Raw genomic sequence first — 26,321 nt, forward strand, 5'->3', positions numbered from 1 at the left:
GAGGAGAGGTATGAATTCTAGGCAGAACCACTGTGAGGAAGGGCCAAGGGCACTGACTAGAGGTAGGAGGAGTAATGCTGAGCCCCCCAGGGAGGAACCAGTTAGGGCATCACCTGCAGAGGACAATTGATTGGCATGACTCAGGGCCAGGCACTTGGGGATTTGTGGAGAAGGACAAGGTGAGGCACTGAGGGTGCTGGGGAGGAGACTGGTTGCAGGAAGGTTGTCTAGTCAAACTAGGAAAGGGAAAAAATGTCCAGAGACAGGAGGTGCCTGTGGGGCAGGGGAGCTGGTTTAGGGTGAGTAAGAAAAGAGCTGGTTGGATCATAGGTCTTGGTCAGAAATGTTGACATTTATGATTTTACAGGTAGAGAAGTTCTAGATGCCAAGATCTGGTTGTGGCCATGGGAGGGGTGTTGTGGAAGGAGCTGAACTCTTCCAGGCAGTCAGGATTTAAAAGAAAATGTCTCAGTCCATTCAAGCTGCTGTGACAAAATACCAGACTGAGTGGCTTGTAAACAACAGAAATGTATTTCTCAGTTCTAAAGTCTGGGCTTCCAAGATCAGGGCACCAACGCGGTTGTGTTCTGGTGAGGGCCTGCTTCTTGGTTCACAGCTCATGCCTTCTCACTGTGTCCTCATGTGGTGGAAGGGGCGAGGGAGCTCTATGGGTCTGTTTTATAAGGACATGCATCCCATTCATGAGGGCCCCACCCTCATGACCTGAGTACCTCCCAAAGGCCCCACCTCCTAACACTATCATATTTGGGTTTTGGATTTCAGCATTGGAATTTTGGGCACAAATATTTAAACCATAGAGTATGTGTGGGGAGTGGACAGGCAGGGAAAGGATGAGATCTTGGCAACACATTGTGTATTTTTTTGGTCAAAGAATCCATCACAGGAAGAAGTGGTTTCTTTAGATGGGTAGAATTAATTCAGTCATTTGGACATTTGTTAACCTACCTGCTTTGTGCCATACCACGTGCCAGGTGCTAATAGGAGGGGGAGAAAAGGAAAATCCTCTTTCTGGTTGGTCCTCAGTAGGCCCAGGCTCCCTGGGGTCTTTCTGTCTGTGTGAGGGGCTACTGAGGAGAGCTGGAGAAAGGGGCCCCTAAATGCCCTCACAGGGCACTGGGGCAGGAAGCCAGGCCCACCCTTGGCCCAGGAGAAGGAAGAGGAGGAAATGCCAGGGCTGCTGACTTTTCTAGAGAAGGCCAGCCTTAGAAATGAAAACAGCCCCTCACTTCCTGCCCCAGTCTCAGTGTTTCTTTATCCCACAGCTCTTTGTATCTTGTGGGCCCATCAGGTCCTCAGGAAGGGACCAAGCCCAGCAGCTGGAACTAGCCAGGTACAGCAGCTCCATGGGGCCCCTATCTGCTACCTCTCTGCCCCCTGGTTCACTATCCATCAGCAAAGCCACTGGCTGCCCAGCTGTGAGGTTCTGCTCTGGCCAGAGCTTGGTGTCCCTAATGAAGGCTGGACCCTGAGGTTTCTTTTCCTGAAGGTTCCATTCCCTCACTCAGGGCAGGGCCTCATCTTTGCCACCCCCACCCATAGCCCAGCTCCACTAGGACTCTGAATAGAGCTGTTGTTTTCTGTGGCTGCCCCTGCCTCTGAGCACATTCCTGCACCATTCTGGAAGGAAAGTACCCCAAGGCTCTGTTCTTTGCCTGGCTCAGCATTCAAGTTCTGCCACTCTTGGATCTTAGAAAAGATGTCTATCATGCACAGGGTCTGCCTGTGACTGGAGAGGGGCAGGGTAGGCAGTCCAGTGATGGCATGCAGGCCTGAACTGGGTCAGGGCTCAGTAAGTCCAGCCAGCTCATGTTCCATTGCTCACATTTTAGGTTTTCCACAAATCCTTTATCCCTCTGGTCTAGTTTTATGTCTGAGTATATGGGAGGGATGCACTATGTATATACACAGGATCTGCAGTGATCAGCCCTAGGGGTTATGTAAAATCTTCTGCCTCCAAAGACCCAGGCTCATTGGAGGGGATTGTGGAGATCAGTGTGTCCCTCCACCCTGAGACAGCCCTTTTCTACATCTTTTCTGGATGGCTCTCCTCACCATGTGGGGAGCTGTTGTCCCCAAGGGAAGGGCTGTCAGAGTCAGGACACCTGGGTCTCTTCCTCAAGGCCCAGCACTATTTTAGGTGTCCATAGGGTGGCAGGGGAGCCAGACAAGGCACTGGGTGACAAAATACTTGTGAACATCCAAAGATCCTTCTGTAAGAGGGGGTTTGCTTCTGTCATGGATTGAACCGTGTTCTCCTACTGGTGGGGCATTAGGAAAGGGAGAGAATCCCTGCTGGATCTGATCAAGTAGAGTCTATTATGGCCAATAGGTGGGACCAATAGAGGCAGCGGGTCAGAGTGGGAAAGTCAGGTTTAAGACTGAACTTGACTGCAGGCCTCTGCCTTCTCATCTATAATATGGTCCCTAGGGGAGAGCCTTTGATTTTCCTCCCAACAGATGGGTTGTTCAAGCCGGGTGGATCTCCTGTGTTTACCAGTGCCCCACACCGGCCCTTCACGTGGGGAGTACACACTTCCTTCTAGCTAGCACCCTACAGCTCTTCCTCCCTGTCTTGCACTGGTCATTCTGCTCTGATAGCCGGCCCTGTAGTGCTGCTGGGTCTAGAGGCCTGGAGCCCCTTCTAGGCTGAGAGAGGGATGGCCCCACTGAGACCTTAGGTGAGGAAAGGTGGGAGCGGACACTTTTCTCAGCTTGGTGGAATGGTGCCAGGTGCCTCACCTCAGTCAGGGGTCCTCAGTCAGACCACTTTTTGCAATTAGGGAGAGGGGGGTTAGGATAGAGGGCAGAGTAGTCAAGTAACACTGGACTGGGAGATGGGACAACTGGTTGTGTCCTAGGTCGGCCACTTATGAAACCGACCCTTCATATCCGTGGCCCCAGCTGTAAAATGTGGAATTGATAAGATGACCTATGAGGGCTTTCTAGTTCTTCCACATTATGAATTTGTGATCAACTCTTGCTTGCCTTATCCTCATACTCCCTGGCTTGAGCTGATACTCCCTCTCTAAGTTAGGCCTATCTGTACGTTAGTGTGGCTCTTGGGGTATGTAGGTGAGTCCTTTGTGTGTTCAAGTGTTGCTATACCTTAATCACTGTTCCTAGGTCGAGTCCCACAGAGGGTGGTACCAGTGTCCTTGAGGCCCTGAGTGGTGGGAATGTGGGGTCTTCACCAGCCTGCAGGGGCAGACCCAGACCTGAACTCCATTAGCACTTTTGTTGCACTGGGAGGTTTAACCTATAAAAGGATGTTTTGAACCCATAGCAGGCTCTAATTCCCCTTCACTGAAGGTGCCGGGCCTGGGTTCAGGTGCTTTGTCTCTGTCTGTCTACCAGTACCCTCTCCAGCTGCTCCCATGCTGTGGTGGCCTTGCTCTACCCCTTCTCCTGGCAGCACACCTTCATTCCTGTCCTTCCGGCCTCCATGATTGACATCGTCTGCTGTCCCACACCCTTCCTGGTTGGCCTGCTCTCCAGTTCCCTCCCCAAACTAAAGGAGCTGCCTGTGGAGGAGGTGGGCCACCTGGGGAGTCAGCTGGGCAAGGAGGGGAGGAAGGAAGGGACAGAAGGAACAGAAACTCCCAGAAGGGAGGGGTGGAGGGGGGAAAAAAGGGAGAAAGACCACTGGGATCTTCTCACTTGTGGCTTCTGGGCCTCTCTACCCAGCTCTTATCCTTTCTCCCTGGGTGGTCTGTCCCTGACTGGAGTTATTCCTATTGTCTGACTCTGGGAGTCCAGGAGGTCTGGAGGCCTGGGGAGGGCATTGCAGGGACTCACACCTTGCATCACTGCCACTAATGACTCTTTCTCTTAGGCACTGATGGTGAATCTGGGATCTGACCGATTCATCCGACAGGTAAGAGCAGGACACCACAGAATGTGGCCTGCCCTGGGTGGGTGCTTGTTTGATGCAGGCTGGAGAACACCCAGCACTGTTACACACATTGCTTAACTTTCGTAGCCTCTTTGTTGAGCTCTCTGGGTTCCATATTCACAGAATAGACAAAGGCGGGGAGAGGCTGATCTGAGAAGTCTTGACCCCAACAGGATCTGCATTTCTGGTTGGGATTATCCAGTGTGACGGGAGTGTAGGTGTGTGGAGAGCATGGCCTGGAAGTCCAAACACTTGAGCTCTGGCTCTGCCAGTTTTGAGCTGCATGGTCTTGGCCAGGCCTCCGAAAATGCCAGGGAATGTCAAGGTTTGCAGTCATCATGTCAAGTTCAAAAAGCCTTTGCTAGTCTGGCTCTCCACTAAGGAGCATAGCCCACGGTGTACCCCCTGGGAATGTACAGTATGTTACACACCACTGACAGCTGTGACTCCTGGGGACAGGCATCAAGGTCCAGACAGACATGGAACCAGACTGCAGAAACAGGAAGGACAGCCTAGCCTTATAACTGAGACACAGGCCAGGCCACAGTTTCCCTGCCCTGAACCAGCTCTGCTTCCCACTTTGGAACTAGAGATCAGGGTGCTGGGCGAGGAACCCCTGACTGGTCCTGGCCAGTGAATGCTACCAACTGTACCACTTTTTACCTGTGTGACCTTGGACAAGTTTCTTAACCTCTCTTTGTGCTCAGCTTCTCATTATAAAATGAGGTTGATAACAGCATCAGGTTTATTGGGAGGAATGAATAAAATTATATATTTAAGTTCTTCAAACAGGGCCTAGCATATAGTAAGTGCTCAGCCAGTGTCAGATGTGATTATGATCACTGTGTGTTTTCCGTCTCCTATAGATGGATGATGAGGACACGCTGTTACCGAGGAAGTTACAGGCGGCTCTGGAGCAGGCTCTAGAGAGGAAGAACGAACTGATCTCCCAGGACTCTGACAGTGACTCTGATGATGGTGAGTGAGGCTTGCCCTGGGCAGGATCAGCTCTGCCCCCAGACTCCCTCTGCTCTGGGTCTGGGCTTCATGGTACTGGGACCCTGTTTCTACACACCAGACCCTTCTGGTTGATGAGGCTTCAGATATAGGACCTTGGTCTCAGTCTAGCCTAGAAATCTCTAGCCCCACTACCAGTGGGCTCAGGGAATAATGGGACTAAGGGGAGAGAAGTATTGTGGTGTCTTGTCAAAGAAACATAAACAACACTGGGGGCGCTTCTAGTGAGGCCCAGGCTATAAAGCTACCCTCTTCCCTCTAATTCTTCTCTACCTCAGGAGGTTTGAGAAGGAAAACCCAAAGACATGTGGCAACCACAGGACTCTTTTTGCTGACAGAAAACTAGTTATTCCTCCCTCTGGGGCCTTGCCTTGAGCCCCTGCAGGAGACGGAGGTAACTTCCTCTTCTTGTGAAGCCAGGAAAACCACCAAGGGTGAGGAGTGTGGGGAAAGAGATCCTCTGGTCTCTGATTTCCACTCTCATTCACTTGTGAATATTTGCCAACTTCCATGTTCAGACAGTCATTTCTGATCTTCCAGCTCAGGGGCTAGTTACAAGGCCAGGAGCACAAGAGATAAGGTTTCAAAAACAGATAAGTGGTTCTGGCTGGAAGTTCTCTTGGGAGAGAGGGAAACAAAACCAGCTGGAGGGTGGGGTTGCAGGTTGGAGATTACAGATTCTTGACCTGAACCTCAAAGATTATCTTTTCTCTTCCAGAATGTAATACCCTCAATGGGCTGGTGTCAGAGGTGTTTATCCGGTTCTTTGTGGAGACTGTTGGGCACTACTCCCTCTTCCTGACCCAGAGTGAGAAGGGGGAGAGGGCCTTTCAGCGAGAAGCCTTCCGCAAGTCTGTGGCCTCCAAGAGCATCCGCCGTTTTCTGGAGGTTTTTATGGAGTCTCAGATGTTTGCTGGCTTCATCCAAGACAGGGAGCTAAGAAAGTGTCGTGCAAAGGGTAAGGCCAGAAGAGCTTGGGGTTGGGGGCTATGGGCCCTCTCCTCTACATTTTCTGCTACTACAGGGCTGAATAGTTAGGTACTGTGATGGAAACTCTTCGGTATCATCAGCGAGGGCCAGTCCTCCTAACATTCCTTTCTTCTCATAGAAACTGCCAAGGGAGCTCTCTTCTGCTCCTGTCCCAGTAGATGCTGTCACAAGACTGTGCGCAGGCTGGAGCCACGTGGTTAGAGAGTAGGACTCCTCTCTACCCAAGAGTGGCATGCCATTGGTTGCCCATCCCCTCCTCAGATGCCCTTCTTATTCAGAGAAAAAGACAAGACTGAGCAATTTTGGGGGTTCTGAGAATCACAGGTTGGAAAAGCCCTTGAAGAAGATTGAGCTAGCTTTCTGTCTGAGGTTGGTGGCAGCCGCCGTTCAGAGGTTCAGCTCACTCTAGGACCTTTTTTATAAAATCTCATCAAGATCTTTCTGTCTAACCTCAGGGTTGTTATTTCTTCTATCCACTACTACTGCCCATTTAGTCTAACAAATCTTTTGGAACAACATAGTAGAGTGATTTAAGAGCAACTAGAGAAGGTGCCCAGTTCTGAAATCAGGAATGGCATCTTTGCCTTATGGAATACAGTTCAGGGCCAGGGATGTGCACTGGGAGCCAAGGTACTGAGGGCTTCTTGCTTCAGCAATGAACACAGTGAGATGTCATTAATTATAGTTCCAATGAAACAGTCTGAATTCTAACAAGATGCTGCCATAAATTATAATTGCAGATCTTCAGTTTCTCCGTTTTGGGGATCTGTGCCCATGATCCCCTGCAATAGGCCTCCCCTTTCCTCCCTGCAATGACTGTTCTCTTCCCTGTTCCTCCTCTTTCCCAGGCCTCTTTGAGCAGCGAGTGGAGCAGTATTTAGAGGAACTCCCAGACACTGAACAGAGTGGGATGAATAAGTTTCTCCGAGGTTTGGGTAAGAAGCATGGTCACTAATGAGATGGGTGTTCAGCAAGAAGGCTGTGTCCAAACTTCTCTAAACCAGTACCATCATTGGATATTTATATTGGGGCTGTAGACCGAACAGTAAGAGATCCCCTGGCGAAGAGGTTCCCAGCCCAGTGCTCCAAGACCATTTACCACATTTACCAAACTGCAGAACCAGGAGAAACCACAGATCCCTACATAAATCAGGTCTTTTTCAGTGTACTCCTTCCTGAGTGAATATGAGGATGTTAGGGGCAGGGAGCTTTTCTCTAGGCCATAAAGGAGTCTACAGAAGTCGAGGTGCTAGAGTGTCCTTCTCTGAAAACCTCCACTCCCTTGAAAGAGCTCAGCCAATGAAATCATGGAATCACAGAATGTCTCAGTTTAAAGGGAAATTGGGGCCAAAGAAGCTAAATAGCTTGCCCATATAGCCCCACAGTGATTGATACCAGTGCCCTAGTTAGAGCTCTAGCATATTTTCAATGCCCTGAATCAGCTCTGTCACAGCTGAAGTCCAGTCTTTCTAATCCTGTCTCCCACTGAGAGGGAGGGTTAGGGCTATTGGAAGAATTGATAATGAAACATTCTCACTCTTGCCCTCTCTGACCCACAGGCAACAAAATGAAGTTCCTCCACAAGAAGAATTAAGCCCCTTTCCCAGTAAGAGTCCAGTGCCTTGCAGAGCCTGGAGCCTGTGGAGGGGGCCAGCTTGGGACCCTCTGGGCCAACTGTGGCTGCTCTGCCCCCACAGACCCCACCTTCCAAGCCAGCCCACCTCTGCCTTCACGATATCCCAGGATACTGTTTGTAAATAATCTGCTGTAAGCTTTCTTATCTCTTTTTGTAACAAGCAAAGAGAATCTGGTAAATATTTGTATATTCCCAAGGGGCTGGGTGCTGGCGACTAGCCAATTATGTGCAGCTGACTGTCTCAGCCGAACCACTGATCTTTCCCTGGAGGCTCCTGGCCTGCCTGCCTGAGGTCCCTGCTGCCAGTCTTGGGCCCTGGAGTGCAGATGCTGTCTTGTTCTGTACAGGACTTTTTTTTTTTTTTTTTTTTTTTTAATCTTAGAGTTTCTATTTTTTTCTAGTAGTCCCCTCCCCTGACCCTCTGTTTTTGAAAGGCAAAGGCCAATCAATCCCCATTTGCAGTATGGTACCAGGCTCTCAGGTCTGGCCTTCTCTTGTTCCTCCTACCTTTGTGATGGTCAGTGAGTCATGGGAAGCCCACCCCTCCACCCCCCAGCTGTGCCAGTGATCTCTGGGCCCAGCTCCCAGTCCGTGGTGGCCATGATGCGGTACAGGGCATCCCTCCTTCCCACCATCTACGGGTGTTCTCAATAAACAGTGTACAGTTGTTTGGGCCCAGAGCCCTATGTGTTCCTTGGCTTTATTCATTATCTAGAGTTCTCTCTCCTGGGGGAAGGGCTGAGATAGGCCAATCAGGAATGAAACACCATCATGTAGGGGGTTGAGTACCTCATTAAGAGTTTAGCTTTAGTGTGAGTCACTTACCTCCCCTGAAATCAAGTTCTCTAGCTTGAACTGTGTGACTGGTCTTAGAAGATACCTAGTCATCATTCTGTTCACCTTTCCTCTTCAGTAACCCAACTGTTCAGACTCTCTGTGCATGTTCCCACTGATGCAAAGAATGCTCAGTGCTTTTGGCCCCACTGTTAGGTGAATCTTAACATTTTCCTATTTAGTATGAAGCCCTTAAGATATGATTGAGTATCCTGATATTGGTGGGGTGAAACTCAGCAAAAGCCAACCCAGGCTTGCTCATAGCTCTGGTCTGTTGCCTACAGCTCTTCTGTCATTCTGTGACTAGTTTTTCCTGTTGGAACCCGAGGTTTGCATGCAGAAATTTCTGCTACATTTCATGGAAAAGCAAGAAGAGAAACAGGGTGGGAAATATAGGCGGCTTAGGCTTTCCACCCACCCAACGCTTTCGCAGAGTAGAGACCTTGAAAATTGCCAAGATGAGGCATTCAGCTGGAATTCTTTTCACTGGAATTTGGTTTGGGTCTGGCAGGATTTGAACCAAGGAGTAGAGCTTTTCTCTCCTTCCACCCTGGCCTACTTAAACAGGAGACAAAACCCTGCCCTGAGTCCCTTCCCTTCTCCCTGCTTCCACTGATGTCTGCGCAGGTCCCAACCTGTCTGTGGCTTGAGGTTGCTAACTGCCTCATAAAGCAAAGTAGCAGGTTTGTCTTCTGGGAAGACAAAGTTGTCTTCTCAGAAAAAGCCTACTGTATAGTTGGCTTTGGCATCTTCCAGGTATAGAGAGAAAAATGCTTATAACCATAAAGTCCAGAGTCCAGTGTAGTTACCGTCCTTGGCTTCATGATAGTCATAGAAGTGGATTCTTTAACAATATAATAATAATTTCCAAAAGGTGCTCCTTCTTTCCTTCTCTTATTTCCTCTTTTTTAACGTGATTTCAAAGAACCCTCAAGATGTGATCAGATCACATGATATATAGGTATAAATGATTTTTTTAGAAAATTTGAAACTTTTATATATCTTTAAAATTTTAAGATACCTAAGATTAACCCAAAGGATTCCTTCCTCCTACGATGGCCACAGTTCTCATCCTAATTCAGATAATCAGTACTGGCACATGATGCCTCTGGTTAGGCTGCAAAGGTCCATATGGTGAGTATTATGGGCAAGACACAGAAATTTCTGGGGGGAATGTAGAGGAGGGTGTGACCAGGGGATCTGGTGTGGGGTTGACAAAAAGTGGTCAGACCTTCTTTTTAAAAAAAAAAATTTTTTTAATGTTTATTTATTTTTGAGAGAGAGAGAGAGAGAGAGAGAGAGAGACAGAGCGCATGAGCAGGGGAGGGGCAGAAAGGGGGAGACACAGAATCGGAAGCAGGCTCCAGGCTCCGAGCTGTCAGCACAGAGCCCGACACGGGGCTCAAACTCATGAACTGTGAGATCATGACCTGAGCTGAAGTCGGACACTCAACTGACTGAGCCACCCAGGCTCCCCAAAAAGTGGTCAGGACTTCTTTCTAAGCTCTGTTTCACATGGTCTCTTGACCCCTAAACAGATGGTTCTCAACCCTATCACCATCCAACACTACTTTTCTATAGCAAATACTCTTAACTCTACCCTTTACTATCTTGAAATGAAATTCATAGATAATATAACCTACCTAAACACATCTTAACTTTAATATAAATAGGGATAAATAAAAGTATTTTGTTTTAACATGTATTTAAATATGTAAATGCTTGGGCACAGATACACTTAGAAGACACAGTGAGGTCAGATGCTCACACCTATACATAGAGTTACTGTGAACGCAGTAGCTACACATGCAGACAGAGAAAAGTGTTTTGTATTAGTAACTCAGATTCTACTGAGTACGTACTAAGAGAGCTGAACAACTTTTGGTAGTATTCTGAAGAAAACCCAGTACGAACTTCCATTGACTTAAACAGCATTTGAAATCCTGGAAAGCTGAGAAGTATATGAACTGGAACAAAAAGTTTATTACATGTAAAATGATCTAAACTAAAATTTTCTTTGTTGTTTGGAATCAACCCCATACATGGCAGGACATTTAGCACTATGCTTGGTTGCTTCCCCTCCCTGTGACAAAAACTTCCCTCCCCATTTATTTCCAAATTGCACCCCCTAAAGGATGGTATTGACACCATTGAGAACAAATGTCCTTAAATAGTGCCTTTCTGACAACCCTGGGTCTGTTGCTCAGGGGTAATACAGTGCTGTCTCCTTTACCAGAAGCCCCAATATCTGTGGAGTGTCAGCCCTCTATTCTGGAGTTTAAAAAGGTCCAGGGTTTTCTCCTCAATCAGTATGGTAGAGCAGGGCAGGCTGCCCCATATCTTTAAATGCTTATTTTCTCTCTCTCTCTCTTTCTTTACTAAGTAACCATGCTCTGTAAGCAGTAATGTCAAAAATGAGGAGAGGAGTGTGGGCTTAAGGGCAGTATTTTGAAGGAGTGCCCCTGGAAAACAGTATTATTCCAACTCTGGCTCACATCGAATGGTGTGTGAAATTAGAGACCTAAAAAAATCACTCTGATTATAATCACAGCTCAGTTATATTTTTGTTAAAAATAATACCCTTTATTTCCCATGTAGACTTGTAACTTACCTTGTACCCAAAATGACTTATTTATAAAGATACATAAACTATTTTTTTAAAAAAACTTAAAGTGGGAATAAAAGTAAAAGAGCCAGAATGAAGCATAATGAATGCTTTAACACTTTTAAGGATGATACACAAAATTATTTTCTTGAGCCAGATAATGTGGTGGTATGCATTACAAAACATCTTAGGTTTATTTGCCTATGCAGGTGGTGGTGGGTATCACATAAAAGGTCATGAAAACTCTAGACCAAGAGAAAATACTACTTTTCAGTACTGGCAAGCTATTGGTAGCTTTCAAATTATTTTCTGTCCATTTATATTGCCTTTTAATATGTAAATAATATGCATTTGGCTAAGCAAGAAACTCAAACTACCAAAACATACATCTCTCCCAAAGTTCATGAGGAAATGCCGGCTCAGTTTTATGTTCTTCCAGAATATTCCCGCGTGTGTACAAGCAGGTACCCAAAGTAACTTGAACATAGCCGGCGCTCATCTTTTTGAAAACTGAAACTAATTCTGAGAAGTTTGGAAATTCCCCTTCTAACGTGTATAAAGGCCATGTTAACGCAAGTGAGGCCGAAGCAGGATCTAAAGCGCTGTGAGGTTAGCTGGCCCCCCCCCCCCCCCCCCCCCGGAGGGGCCCACTCCCCCCGGGAGCGGGCCGGTATTTAACTCCCCCACCCCGGCCTTGCAGGGGAAAGTCTCCAGGCCGCGCGACGCAGCGCGGCCCGCCCCCGCCCCCTGCCGGAACTGGCTGAGCACTGAAACTGAGCAGACGCCGAAAGGGCTTCCGGCCGTAGGAGTGGTAAAGGTCAACGTGACCCCGGAACCAGAACTTCACACACTCCGGAAGTAGTTCTCAGGGGCTGAAGGAGTAGAGCTGCCTAACGTGGGTGTTGAATGACGGCGTCGCCAAGGTAGGGCGGTGTACGCCCGTGAGGGCAGGCACGGGAGTGCCAACCTCTGCAGGTCTCTGGCTGTCATCCCCCTAGCCTCCCTTCCAGTGGAGGCGGATGTAGACGCTGAGCCTACCCAGCCAGAAGGCACGTATTTGAATTTAAAACAATTCTTTTTAGCAGATTTTGATAACGGGGTCCCATTTTGCAATTATGTGGCCGTTATTGCCAACAAAGCTTGTTATAGCTACAGCCTCGAGGTTTGAATAAAAATATATTTAAAGCACACATACCTTAGGCCGGAAGTTATCTCCTTGGCAATTCAAGCTTATGGAAAATTTAGCTGTTAACCTTATGTGCTTGGTAACACTTTTTCACAATTTGAATAGGTAAACGAATGGTTTAAGGAAATGGGAGTTACAGGGGTACCTGACAAAATTCTGTTCCCCATGTATGGGAGGGCGTTAACTCTATATACATATATCAGCTACTAGAGACCTAGCAGTAGGGGCCTCTGTGCCTACAGGGCAGGCTCAAAGCTTGGCAGTTTCAACATTTTGTTACCTCCGCGTGGACCATTGTTAATCTAAGCAGTGGTACCTTGCACTCAACTGAAACAAAGTCACAGCGTAATGTTTGCATTTGGTCCCATCAAATGAACCAAATGGTCACTACAGGTCTGCTTGGAACATGAACGTATGGCTTTTCATTGGTCACTTAGCTTCCTTGGCATAACACCTGCAAAAAGAAATCAAAGCGTCTGCCAACTTGTTAGTTGTAGATGCTTGAGTAAATGAACCAGGCAACTGACCCTGCCCTTCCCAGGCCAGATACATGGTCTGGTACCTCAACTGTCTTCGACTTAAAATAGCTGAGGGACTTTCACGTTCAGGATGTCCATTTACAACAGGATTGGAAGGAGTATTATCCCACTCAACCCCATCCTGTTTATGGACAGTGAGGCTACATGGTACAAATAATGAATTTCCAAGAAAGACCCTGGCTATTAAGGAACTAATTTTCATCTATCTTTCACTAAACCCAACCTGTCCAGGCTTAACCATTTTGCTGGTCAGCCCTACCCCAATTCACCCAATCACCAAGTCCTGTCCATTGGGTCTTGTGAATCCTACTTTGTTTTCTCATTCCTATTTCCTTGGTTCTCCCACTGTAGCCCACTCCCTAACTACATTCTCCCTTGAATGCTTATTGCCCACCTAACACTTGCTTAAGTTTTCCAAGTTGGTAAGCATGTATGCTCTTTCCTCTGCTTTGATCATTTTGCCTTGACTTAATCAGACCAAGGGGCTTTTCTTGTCTGCTTCCCTGTCAAAAAGGTTTAGTAAAGCCTTCCATTTTACTTAATCCACACAATCCTCAATTTTAAAGATGAGAAAACTGGACTAAACTTAAGCCACCACAGCTGTTATGGTTTGGACTGCAATCTCAAACTTCATCTCAATCTTTTAAGATACTGTATTTATACATCTTTGGATCTTCAGTGTCTATTTGGAATCAATTAAACATTACTCTTATCAACTATAACCTGTTTAAACTGATGGCCTCAGCTTCCATTTTATAGGTACACTATGGGAAAACCCATGGGTTTTATCTTCATCAGGACTATTACAAAGAAGCAAATCCAAATGATAAAGTTATTTGTACAAGGGAGGAAAGCCTTCCTGGCACTTTTCTTAACCAAATCCACAAAGTTTGCTCCCCTATGCTTCCTTATGTTTGAGGGTCTGCAAAATCCTCACCTGATTCCAGCTTCTGGCTTTTAGGATTTCCCAAATTCTATACTAGGTACATTTCAGACCAGAATCATTAATATCTCATGATGTATTTCTTTGAACATTACGACTCCTCTGCACAAGGACACAGGCTTTCTAGATTCCAAACCACTCTGATGTGTAAAAGCCCTGGTGCACTTAACATTCAGATTGGTAGGCCCCATCTCAAGATTTTGGTTATGACTAGAACAGTGTGGTACAAGATGAGGGAGCCAAGGAGGAAAAACTTTAGTTTCAGGAATTACATCTTTCACAATTGCTTCAATCCTAACACATTGTTCACTATTTAAAATGTGCCTATCAAACTGAGTCTTCCTCTTTCCGGGTGCCTGGCTCAGTCAGTAGTGCATGCAACTTGATCTCTGGGTTATGAGTTAAAGCCCCCACACTGGGTGTACAGCTTACTTCAAAACAAAACAAAACAAACCCCTCCACACACAAAAATCCCGAATCTCCCCCCTGTGAGCCATGCATGACAGTTAAGGGTATTCTCCCACTCACTGTATTTTCAGAGTATACAATGCAGAACAGGCCTTTCAACTCTAAGATACACAAATATGCTATCAACAAATATTCTCACTTTATAAATGTTCAAGGTAGGTAATGGGCCAAGTCCTTTTAAGTACTGGTGCTATCTCTTGCACATTTTCTGAGTTGGCAAAGGAGCTCAGGCCCTCATACCCTTACTCCTGGATCTGTTACATGGCTTTCAAATGTACAGGTAAGAGAGGTAGGGGTGCTAAAGAACTTACACCCAGACCAGAAGAGAAAAGCAGTTGTTAGTATTTAATGAACCTCTCTCCATGTGGCTTCAGGCTACCAGGACACAGGCTCCCCCCACACCCTTAATCTTCTCCTCAGCTCTTCTACTGAAGAATTTGGCCTTCACGATGACAGGCTGTTTGGGGAGCTTTCCCTTTCCCAATACTTTGTAGTAGCCCTGGAGAGATTGGGAAAAAGAAAAAAAAAAAAGAGTTTATAACACACACCATTGCAGGTACCAACTCCCTGATGCGTATAAAGAAAGATGTCTGCCAATCTGCTCCATCTAGGAACTGGGAGGGCATGTTTCTGATCTGGGCACTACCGGGGGCACAGAATGCCCTCGCCAGTGAATCAAGACCAGTAGATTCTCTCTGAGGACTCTAGCACACCAGGACAAGAGATGTGTCAGGATGTGACTCTAGCCTCAGGCAAAGCACAAACTCCCCTCTCCAATTACTAGCTGATTAACAACAAAAAAAGAAAAAGAAAAAAAAAGAAAGGGAAAACCACATTCCCAGCAGTATTCCAAGAAGTCCTGACCATGAAAATTGCTCAAGTGATGTTACACAGGGAAAAGGGATTTAAAACTTAATTGAAAGCCCCCTTAAGATTTAGAATACCTCCACACCCATGGGAGCTGACGCTACGCCCAGAGCTCCAAAAAGATATACAAAAATCCTTTGTCATCATCAGTGTTTTGGGGTGTGGGTGGGAATCTCTTCAGATAATGTAGCTCCTTAAATAACAACCAAACATATTAGGACTTTATTCTGTAAGGGGAATAAAGATTCAAGAGCTGTGCCTCATGTAAGCAGACCAGAGCCAGTTGAGTTAACATACTGCCAAAAGCTCAGGCCAGAAATGCAAACCTGTACAAATCAGGGCAACAGTGGGAATGAAATTATGGATTGGAAAAACATTCAAGAAAGAACAAATACAAGTACTTGAATGAATGAGGGACTGGAAAGATTATTATTCTTCCAATGTTTTGCTTGAATCACAATTGAGCTCAATTTTGGTGAGTTAGCTGTGACAATTCTATCAAGAGGTGGACCAGTCTGAGGGCACCTGGGTGGCTTAGTCGGTCAAGTGTCCAACTCTTTATTTCAGCTCAGGTCACGATCTCATAGTTTGTGGAACTGAGCCTCGCATCAGAATTCTCTCTGCTGCTCCCCACTCCTGCATGCAAGTAATCTCTTGCTCTCAAAATACACATTAAAAAAAAAAAAAAAAAAGGTGGAACTGTCTAGTAGATAACTGGGTATGGATTCCAGGCAGGAGATCAAGTAGATTAGATTACGAAGAATTTTAAGACGCAAGGACCATATAAAGGTAACAAATATTCACTCACCGATCGCACCACATCAATGATAGGAGCAGCTCCAGTCTTGTTTTTGGCAGCATTTACCCGTGTCTGCTCACTGACCAAGGTCCACAGTTTATCAAGGTTAACAGTTGGGCAGAAGCTCTGGTTCCTTTTTAAGTGGTAATGCCTCATACCAACTTTTCCAAAGTAACCTGGATGACTGGGAAGAGACGGGCACTTTAATGATCTCCCTTTAGTGACGTTTACCATCCTCACGGTCCATCTCCCTCGGTTATAGTGTAAATTGTTCACTGGTGGATTATAGTGAAATAGCAGGTACCCCATTCGTTGCTGAATTAAAACAAATCTTTAAGAAAAGCCTCCAAAGATGTTCAGGAGTAAAAAACTACCCTTATTTCATGGAACCAGAAGTCACTTAGAAAGTAAGAGGCAGTGCCAAGACTAAAGGTCTTCCAGCTCACTTGACAGCATATTATGGAAAATCAACACATTCTTAGAATAGAGGTTTTCTAAGCAAATTTGGGGGAATAAGTGAATCTAACAGGTATACAGGTTAATCTGATGCATGTCACTAACCCGGTGACTGACTATGCCATGAGGGTCACAGCCAGTGAATAAGGTGAGCAATTACTCTTCGAGGACTCTAGCACACCAAGGCAATAGCTGATACCCAAGCGTGACTCTAGCCTCGATGACAAGTTCTCAGTTCACATCAAATGGTAACCTGGTGAAAGGTAAAAGCCAGGAACAGACAAGGCTTTTGAGTGGTAAGAGGCTTGCTTCCCATTAAAGGTGTTCTAGGGCAGCCCTCTGCCCCTAAATGCAGACTGCCAGTGCCAGTGAAAAGTACAGTATAGCTAAGAGGCACTCACTATTTGTCAAAGTTGATCCTGTGGTGATGCATGCCACCAGCATTACCCCGGCCTCCTGGGTGCTTCCGGTGCTTGCCTGCAAGAATACAAAGTTACAGTTAACATACCCTCACCAGCCCCTCAATTCTTCTCCCAAAACCATTTCCCCACATTTCTGCATCTCTACTTATCTTGTTCCCAGTCTACAATACCTCTCTAAGCATTGCTATTCCTTCAAAACTCCAGGTGAAACATCTCTATGCAGTGTTCCACATCACAGCACTATCCACAGTGCTCCATGCCTTCAATCAATTCAGCACTTTGCCCCAGTTTTCATTCATTCCTCCAAATGATGTGAAATTCCCTAAAAATGGAGTACTGGTGACAATTCTGACAGGGGAAAGAAAAAAACAGCTAACATTCAAACTTAATCCGAATGACCACACAAAGCTAACCCACTTCTACCCTACCTACTTCCTGGCTAGCTAAGGACCCGACAGGGAGTTCAAAGCAGACCGGGATGGGACGCCGGCACTTACCAATGCGGCCGTGGCCATGGCTCACGTGGCCCCGAAGTTTCCGGGTCTTTCTCAGTCTGGATGGCTGTATGAAAAAAGGTGCTTGGTATTAAGGCCAAAGGGAGGTAGGTGTGGCAGGGGGCCAACTTGCCCGTCTGCGAGGCGTCTGTAGGCCTGGGGAATTAAGATCTGCTTTGTAGCACATTCAGCAAAGTTGATATTACGAACTGGCCTGGGGACAAGCGGCCTCATCAGGGCGGCGCCCAAGCGCGCCGGCCCGCGTGTCTCAGAGACCCAAACTCCGAGCGGAGCACGCGGCACCAAGGTCCCAGGCCCCTACCGGGCACCCTGCGCTGAGGCCTGCCATGCGCGGCCTGGGAGACCGGGCTAAGGTGAGGGGTGGGTGGTTGGGGTGCAACGCGAGTGCAGCTCGCGGCCTGAACCAGCAACAACGGGGAAGCACGAAAATAAGCACCTACCATGTCGGCGGCCCAGAAGAAAGAGGGAGGGCTCCGCGAAATCTCGCGGTACTGACAACGGAGGCGGAGCCAATGAGACTCACTTCCGGCCAGGGAGACCCGGCCTTGGGCGGGGCCTCTTGGGTCTCGCGGGTCTCGCGTGACTACAAGGCTGGCCCCTGCCTCTTTCTGCGGGGTGTCCTGGTCCTCTCCAGGAAATACCAGTGGCCCTGACGTGTGGGAGTCGTGCTGGTCGCTACCTTCTTTCGCTCTGGCTCTGAGGCTGAGAGCTTTCGCGGAATCCGGCGCTTGGGGCGCTGTGTGGTCCAAGCTGTCGCGGTGACTTGGCCCTGGAACCCGACTAGGCCACCGTACCCGTCAGACGCCCCAGTTCTGAGTCGTCCAACGCGTCTCACTCCGTTCTTGCGGTCTGCTCGGCCCTGGCGGTAGCGGTTGCTCTCTTGTCTCCCAGCCGCAGTGAGGATTCGCGAGACGCTATTTGATCCTCAGCGTGCTTACCGGTGTCTCGCTCGGCTACCTTTGGAGTCTTTCACTAGATGTCTCCACCACCCACCGGCACCTGCTGACCTACACTCCAGGGAGGCGTTCGGTCTTAATTCCTCCTTTGCCCTTGTGCTATCTTCTGGGCCTCCACAGATTGAACAATCTGATATACTTCAGGCACCAGTATACCTGGTTGCTTTATGGTCCTTTTTATACAGACTCTGTAAATACTTTTTCTAACCACCCAGTTTGAATTTTCACCTGAACCTAGTTGACATGGCCGTGACCTCCTCTCCTGGACTAGAGAATCCCTGTTCACTTAGGCCCAGTGCAAGTGTCTCTTTTCCTGTGAAACTTCTCTGACCCATTCAATCATTGTTGCTTACTTTCCCCACTTGTGCCCTCACACAATCAAGTGCATAGCTCTTATATAATTCTTGATCCACATTTGTCTTCCGTACTAGACCAAATTCCTTAATGGCTCAGGAATATTTTCTTTTATCCATGCACTCCCAGTTCCTGGCATGTAGTGCATGTTCAACAAATTATTAAGTGACCGAATGTAACTACTCTCACCTCCCTGTCTTCACTAACTGGAAGAGCCCTCTTTCGAGTCTCAATCAGTGTTCGAAATCCCATTCTTTCAATTACTCTGTGTGTGTATTTATTTTCCCTGCCCCATTCCTGTCAGCTAAAATATATTTTAGCTAAATATCCTAAATTCTCCCTGACTGTCTTCTACCTGCTACCCTGGCTTTTTCCTTTACAGCCAAGCCCCCCAAAAGCGAAGTCTACAAATTCTGTCCATTTGTTCATTTCCCATTCATTGTTTAATCCACTGTAATCTAGCCCTCAGCTACACTACTTCAATGAAATTGCTCTTTTTCGAAGCATCAATTAAACAAATACCAGTTGAATGGACTCTTCCTATTCCTCATACCACTTCTCTCTGTTGTACTTTACCTCTTTCACTTCTTTATAGAAATTCTTGCCTTCTTCTTGTCTCTCTGGCCACTTCACAGCCTTTTCAGGTTCTTCTAATTTTATGCACCATTCAAGTAGTGATATTTTTCACCCTCCGGTTCTTGCTCTTTATCTTTTCACAATACACAGTCTTCTTGGGTGAATTTATTTTGGGTGGCTTCAATTCACAATGTTATTGCTGAGCTCCACACTCATGTGTTTACTTAATTTCTGATTATTATTCCTTGGACATTCTACAGACAAACTAGGTAAACATATTCAAAGACTTCAATTTTCCTTTCTCACCGGTGCCTTCTCCTTTATACTGTATCTTGGTGAGTGGTGCTCATGTCCACTTAAATAGTGATGTCATGGACACCTGAAAATTGTTCCCGAGCCTCCTTTTCCTCTAATACACTGTCACCATATCCGTTTGTTCTCTATCTCAGATCTGCTTCCTCCTTTCAAGCCCCCATGACACTGCCTTCATTAAGACCCTCATCATGTCTCTTATCCTGAGTTCAGCATCCTCCTGTGGCACCCTGCCTGCATTCTAACACTCCTCCAGTCCCTTCATCCTTCACACCTCTGCCAGGTTAATCTTCCCAAAACATAACTTTCATCCTTTCACTTACTTGATCAAAAAGTTGGGTAGCTCCCTATTACCTACAGAAAGGCCTATGTGCCTTTCCAAACCAACCTCAGCTTTTCCTCTTATACCAGCTTTCTACTGTAGCCAAACTTGCTACATACATTCTACCTTTTTGCCTGTGCTGGTGCCATTTCTCATGCCTATACTGCTCATCTTATTCCTGAACAGATATCCTGAATCTCCCTCAACGTTTAGGGCCCACCTTATATTCTGCTTCTTCCCAGAACACTCCAGTCCAGAGTGATAATAACCAAATACACCTTGCAATCTTACAAATTGCTTCTGCCTGAGAGGTCAACACTACCAGCTCCATTTTATGAATGAGAATGAAAGAATTGAGGCACAGAAGTTTGAATGACTTACCGGTGGCTACAGAGCTGCCAAGATACAGAGCCTGGGCCTACCTAGCCTTTAGTCTTCTCTTTCCAGATCTGTTTTTACCTCAGTGACCACTCCCTCTCTGACCTCACAGCATTATGGTCTTCATCACTCCTTCAGTCCTCAATCACATACTACCTGTGGCCAGCAGAAACCGGGGTCTTGAGAGTCGAGGGCAAGGTCTAAGAAGAGATCACCCTGTATTTGACATTGAAGTTGGCCAGAAAGTGCACAAGGGATGAACCGAGCTACCTGGAAACTACCCTTGGGAACATGGTCTGTGAATGGAGGTAAGCTGGGCAGAGCTTTGGGAATGAAAGGTAACCATCAAGTGTCTTGTGAGGAGGGCCTAGAGCCAGGACAAATACTGTTCAGGGAGTATAGGTAGGGTTCTGGGTAATTGGCACTGCTTCTGGATAGTTTTGCCAGGTTCTTTGGTTATAGAGGAGCTATATCCTATCCCTCAGGCCATCCATCTGAATGGAAATTCTCCGAGTGGACCAGCACTCTGTGTTGGGTTCTGTGTTCACCTAACATTCTTCTCATTGATGGTCCTATCACGGTGGAGGGAATTCCCTGGGTGATTGTCTGGCTCTGGTTTCTAGCAGGTTCCCTTTCATTCCTAAGGGCTCATGTGTGGTTTGTCAATGTGGGTCAGTTTCCCTAGGCTGACCAGCTCTGAGACAGCAAGCTCTGTATCTGCAAAGTTGAGTAGCATCCAGACATTAGGCATTAGGTAACCTGTCCCTCTCCACCAGGCACACGGAAAGTGCTGAGACATGACCTCTGAGAGGCCTGCTTCTCTGTGACATCTCTTCTGAAGTAGAGAGTGGTCTTGTGACATCTCAGGCATATGGGCTCCCTCAGAGAGTCAGGGCCTCAGAAAATATCTGTGAAATGAGCAGAAGGGAGATGATGCCAGACAGCAACCTGGCGAGACAGGTAAATGTGGTGCTGACCTTTTCTGGAACCCACGCCTTTCTCTAGGGAACCTTATGAACACACCCCACCCTGAAGAGGGCTCTGGTGGTCCCCTTTTCTTTTTCTCCTCTCTGGGTTCCTGAGTTCCTTAGCAGTCCTTCACATGGCAACAACAGCCTGGGTAGATCCAACCTTGTTTTCTTGCTCTCCATCTTTAGGTTTGGACATTTGGAAAGATTATGTTGCTTTCCTTTTTCAAGTAAAGGATTGTTAATTTAAGATGGAAAGAGCCAGGGTTTCTGTTCTTTTTTTTTTTTTTTTTTTTTAATGTTTATTTTTGAGGGACAGAGTGTGAGCGGGGGAGGGGCAGAAAGAGGGAAACACAGAATGTGAAGCAGGCTCCAGGCTCTGAGCTGTCATCACAGAGCCCGAAGCGGGCTGTGAGATCATGACCCGAGCCAAAGTTGGACGCCCAACCAATTAAGCCACCCAGGCGCCCTAGGGTTTCTGTTCTTTTTAAGTGAGAGTTCTAGAAAAACTCAGAAATCCTAATGTATTTCAGAAAGGATTTTAAAAATAGCATGTAATAGAAAATCCAGTAAAACATTAAAGAAAATCTTTAAAAATATAAGTATAAACATCTCAAATGATAACACTTTATAATGCTTTTTTATGTCTGAATATTACTTTCAGCTCTTGTCTACGTGGAGACATAGCTATCTACAAAGCTGATGATCATGCATACAAATCCTTTTGTATTCTGCTTTTCATTTAATAGCGTGACATTTTTCTGTATCACTACTCAGTCTTCATGATTATTATTTTTAATATCTTAAGACTGATTTATCTTCAGCATGTACTGTAATTTACTAAGCCATTTTCTCCTGTATTTTTTTTTTTGTTTCTTTTTGTGTTTTTGGTTGTTGTTCTTATTGTGTTCTTTGCTATTAGAGACAGTGATGCAATGGACATTTGTGTGTATGTGTTTTTTCTTCTTCTATTGAATAGCTTGTCTAGGGTAAATTCCCAGGAGTGAGATTGCTGTATTATAGGGTATGAACATTTTTATGATTCATTTTATGCTATTTTTTTCCCCAAATGGATTGTACCAATTTATGCACCAGCAGCATGTATAGTTACCACTTTCAGCTACACCAGGCTCGGGGGGTTTTGTTGTTGTTGTTGTTTTGCCTTTATCAGTAGTTTTTGATAAATGGCAATATAGTATTTAGAGAAAAATCCATAGGGCCACAGGGTTTTCTTGAACACAAAGTAAAAATAATCTAATTTGAAGATTAGGAATTTCCAGGAGTCTTTCCTAACGCTGTTGAATAGATTTTTTAAAAATTTCATTATACTACATGGAAAATGTATTCCTAGAAGCTTTGTTGCAAGCTAAGGTGGAAAACCTTGCTGCCATTAAACTCAGAATAGCAAAATGTGAAGAGAGGAATTCTAGGATATTAGAGGACAGTTTATCCAATAGCACAACAAGGAAGGGCTTAAATATTTGGATTTTAATTTAATTTCAGATGATAAAATCAGCAGAAAGAACATAGAAGCTTGGGTTCATTTCCTACCCCTATTTTTTTTAAGTTTATTTATCTACAGAGAGAGAGCAGGGGAGCGACAGAGAGAGGAGAGAGAGAATCCCAAGCAGGCTCCACACTGTCAGTGTGTGCGGAGCCTGATGTGGGGCTTGAACCCACCAACCACTACATCGTGACCAGAGCTGAAATCTGGAGTCACCCAGGCACCCCTCTACCTCTATTTTTACTAGCTGAATGATATTAAATGAACAACATACTCTCTTTGGATCTTAGTTTTCTTGTTTGTCTAATGAAAAATACTGAGATTTATTCTTTCATTTTAGAAATATTTATTGAGTGCATACTGTGTGTAGACACTATGTATATGTGCCAGGCAGTGAGGAGTTGGGACAATGGTGAACAAGAAAGACTAAGTTCTGTTCTAGGACTGTGTCTAAAATAGACAGTATACAAGTAAACAGATAATATATCACGTTCAAACCGTCTAGCATCGAGTGGGTGTTCTCTCATTGCCTAGTGTGTCTCTCTCCTCTTTTCCTCCTGAACTGAATCTTGTTTTGATGATCACTTGCTCTGTACTACCCGTGCGAACAGTCTTTGAAATTCTTACCCCCAATGTGGCATGGAATGACTTGCTCTGCCATTCCTTGGCAAGGCTACAGAAACTCTCAGATCAGGCTGTGGGGTGTTAAAAGGAAGTGATTTGTGAGCAAGGTAATGTTATATGTGAGGCTTTCTGTCCTTCCAGGCTTTCACATGATGTTTCATTTAGTCCTAGTTTCCTGGTTCCACGACTTAGAGCAGAGGTCTCAGGCTGATTACTGGTATATTTTGTTTGACTCATGCTGTTTTCAAGTTTTTATTATTTTTTTTAATGTTTATTTATTTTTGAGAGAGAGGGAGACAGAGTACCAGTGTGTGTGTGTGTGTGTGTGTGTGTGTGTGTGTGTGTGTGTGTGTGTGTGGCGGGGAGGGGGGTGGACAGAGAGAGAGAGAGGGAGACACAGAATCCGAAGCAGGCTCCAGGCTCCGAGCTGTCAGCCCAGAGCACAATGTGGGGCTCAAAATCAGGAGCTGTGAGGGGCGCCTGGGTGGCGCAGTCGGTTAAGCGTCCGACTTCAGCCAGGTCACGATCTTGCGGTCCGTGAGTTCGAGCCCCGCGTCGGGCTCTGGGCTGATGGCTCAGAGCCTGGAGCCTGTTTCCGATTCTGTGTCTCCCTCTCTCTCTGCCCCTCCCCCGTTCATGCTCTGTCTCTGTCTGTCCCAAAAATAAATAAACGTTGAAAAAAAAAAATTAAAAAAAAAAAAAATCAGGAGCTGTGAGATCATGACCTGAGCCAAAGTCTGATGCCTAACCACCTGGGCCACCGAGCCACCCCTGTTTTCATGTTTTTATTTATTTTTTTTTTTTTTAATTTTTTTTTTCAATGTTTTTTATTTATTTTGGGACAGAGAGAGACAGAGCATGAACGGGGGAGGGGCAGAGAGAGAGGGAGACACAGAATCGGAAACAGGCTCCAGGCTCCGAGCCATCAGCCCAGAGCCCGACGCGGGGCTCGAACTCACGGACCGCGAGATCGTGACCTGGCTGAAGTCGGACGCTTAACCGACTGCGCCACCCAGGCGCCCCAATGTTTTTAAATTTTAATTAGTTGCCAATGTTTTAGAGTTTAAGTAAAAATTTGGATTTCTGGCGCTTTGAAAAACTATGTGGACCCACATTCTTTTTATTATTATTTTTAATGTTTATTCATTTTTGAAAGACAGAGAGAGACAGAGCACAAGCAGGGGTGGAGTGGGGAGAGAGGGGGACACAGAATCTGAAGCAGGCTCCAGGCTCTGAGTTGTCAGCCCAGAGCCCGACATGGGGCTCATACCCATGAACCGCGAGATCATGACCTGAGCCAAAGTCAGACGCTCAACAGACGGAGCCACCCAGGCGCCCTGAGACCCATATTCTTTTAGGTGGAGCACTTCGCTATTTACATGCCTGGCTCCCATAGGCATTCGAATCTGCTACCCCTGGCTTAAGTACATTCTGCCATACTCTATCCCTTTTCCTAGGTCAGAGGAGGTAGGAAGGAGAGGGAAGAGCTAAGACATAGTGGAAAGCAGCCAGAGGAAGGGGATAGAAGAGAGGTCATTTGACCGTCCCCCTTTACTCTCAAATCAGAGACTCTATTGTTTGGTTGTGCCTTTAATTTAACCTTTACCCTCTGAGTTACTTCAGTTGCTCTTCTAAGACAGAAGTGAAATATTTATTTATATTCTTACCCTGAGTAGTGCCCACTGATGTTGGAAAGCCATGTCCACTTTGAATCCCCTGAGTTGTTATTTATTTATTTTTAAAGTTTATTTATTTATTGAGAGAAAGAGAGAGCATGAGCGGGGAAAAGAAAGAGAGAGAGGGAGAAAGAGAATCTTAACAGGCTCTGCACCGTCAGCATAGAGCCCGATGCAGGGTGATCTCATCAACCCTTAAGATCATGCCTGAGCCGAAATCAAGAGTTGGATGCTTAACCAACTGAGCCACCCAGGCACCCTCCCCTCCCAGAGTTGTCATTTAAAGCCTAATGCAACAGTTCTCAAAGTATGGTCTGTAGACCTATGGCAGGAAGCAGGGGCAGGGTGGGGATGGTGATGGTCCCTGAGACTCTTTCACAAGTGTCCACAGGATCACAAGTTTCCAGAGTCAAAACCATTTTCATAACACTACAGAATGTTATTTGCCCTTTTCACTGGATTGGCATTTGCACTGATAGTGCCAAAGCAAATGCCAAAGGTGGTGTGTAAAAAGCCAAAGATGCTGGTAGAAGTCATTGTATTCTTCACTGCTAGGCACTCGCAGGAAAAGGTAAAGGACAGGAGGAGAAGGGAGAAGCCAGTTTCACTTAGGTGTGTCCATGATGAGGTAGGCAATATTTTACTAAATTCCAGTCCTTAAATATGCATCATTTTAATATTCTTTGTGAAGAAACTGGAAGTGTGCATAAAGCATTTCTACTTATCAGGGTGAGGAACTGCACTTGTACTATTATTTGAGTTGCAAGCTGAACTAGCCTTTTTTTTTTTTTTTTTTTTTGTACAACACCAGTTTTAGTTGAGAGAACAGCTGACAGACAAACTGTGGTTATTCAGACTTGAGAATATGGCAAATATGCTCTCAAAAATGAAGTGAGCCTGTCATTTCAAGGAAAAAAACCTGACAGTATTTGTTGCCAATGATAAAATTAGAGCTTTCAGCAAAATTTAGAATTCTGGTAAAGGCATAGCTGCCTCTATGAGTTTGACATCTTCCTAATAAAGTATTTTCCAATAAGACTGGAGGTGATGTTTAAGAGTGTGATGTTTTGTTATCGTATAAGGAAACATCAGTGTTTGAAGCGTCTACATAAGTCATTGGATCAATGTTTTCCAAATGACAGATGCCTGGTGTTCTAAAATGATGCCTAGGTAGAAGGGCAGTTCACAGTGCAAGACAGACCAGTGGATTTTCATGTCACAGGGTAAGAAAAATTCACTGATGTAGTTTCAGATTCCACATTACAACTAAGCTTTAAGAAAGTGCTACTTGTTGTAGTTTCAAAGGATATCCACAGTTACCTGATAAGGCTATTAAAAATACTCTTATCTTTTCCAATTGTACAGCCGTGCGAGGCTGGCTTTTCTTCATACACTGTAAACAGAACAACATACAGCAGATGGACTACGGAAGCAGGTATGGCAATCCAGCTGGCTTTTATT

The 26,321-nt window shown here is 45.9% G+C and overlaps 3 protein-coding genes and 2 non-coding genes across 13 annotated transcripts in view; 2 read left to right on the forward strand and 3 right to left on the reverse strand.

The window, feature by feature from the left end:
• The window catches only part of DENND2B (DENN domain containing 2B), a 178,466-nt gene extending 170,230 nt beyond the window's left edge, over positions 1–8,236 (forward strand). For all 9 annotated transcript variants that reach the window (XM_086678036.1, XM_086678039.1, XM_086678035.1 and 6 more), the window contains 6 exons: positions 3,376–3,553; positions 3,854–3,895; positions 4,780–4,891; positions 5,649–5,888; positions 6,769–6,855; positions 7,480–8,236. In XM_086678036.1, coding sequence (XP_086534162.1) covers positions 3,376–3,553; positions 3,854–3,895; positions 4,780–4,891; positions 5,649–5,888; positions 6,769–6,855; positions 7,480–7,514 — 694 coding nt within the window. In that variant the 3' untranslated portion in view covers positions 7,515–8,236. The remainder of the gene's footprint in view (positions 1–3,375; positions 3,554–3,853; positions 3,896–4,779; positions 4,892–5,648; positions 5,889–6,768; positions 6,856–7,479) is intronic.
• A 6,221-nt stretch (positions 8,237–14,457) lies between these two features.
• On the reverse strand, positions 14,458–17,728 carry RPL27A (ribosomal protein L27a). Its single transcript, XM_025927889.2, has 5 exons — positions 17,631–17,728; positions 17,173–17,236; positions 16,655–16,730; positions 15,807–15,981; positions 14,458–14,630 (listed from the first exon to the last, which is right to left on the reverse strand). Exons 1-5 carry the CDS (start codon positions 17,631–17,633, stop codon positions 14,502–14,504), a joined length of 447 nt encoding a protein of 148 aa, XP_025783674.1. The 5' UTR covers positions 17,634–17,728; the 3' UTR covers positions 14,458–14,501.
• LOC112866217 (small nucleolar RNA SNORA3/SNORA45 family) lies at positions 14,754–14,884 on the reverse strand. Its single transcript, XR_003224073.1, has one exon. It is a non-coding gene; the product is annotated as a small nucleolar RNA SNORA3/SNORA45 family (small nucleolar RNA).
• LOC112866218 (small nucleolar RNA SNORA3/SNORA45 family) lies at positions 16,346–16,475 on the reverse strand. Its single transcript, XR_003224074.1, has one exon. It is a non-coding gene; the product is annotated as a small nucleolar RNA SNORA3/SNORA45 family (small nucleolar RNA).
• A 76-nt stretch (positions 17,729–17,804) lies between the features above and the next one.
• Positions 17,805–26,321, forward strand: part of TRIM66 (tripartite motif containing 66) — a 61,003-nt gene continuing 52,486 nt past the window's right edge. Inside the window, exon 1 of the mRNA XM_086678033.1 lies at positions 17,805–20,396. Within this exon, the coding sequence (XP_086534159.1) occupies positions 20,345–20,396 (52 nt within the window). The 5' untranslated portion in view covers positions 17,805–20,344. The remainder of the gene's footprint in view (positions 20,397–26,321) is intronic.

The sequence above is a fragment of the Puma concolor genome, chromosome D1, assembly GCF_028749965.1.
Source record: "Puma concolor isolate L17-30 chromosome D1, mPumCon1.1.hap2, whole genome shotgun sequence".
NCBI lineage: Eukaryota > Metazoa > Chordata > Mammalia > Carnivora > Felidae > Puma > Puma concolor.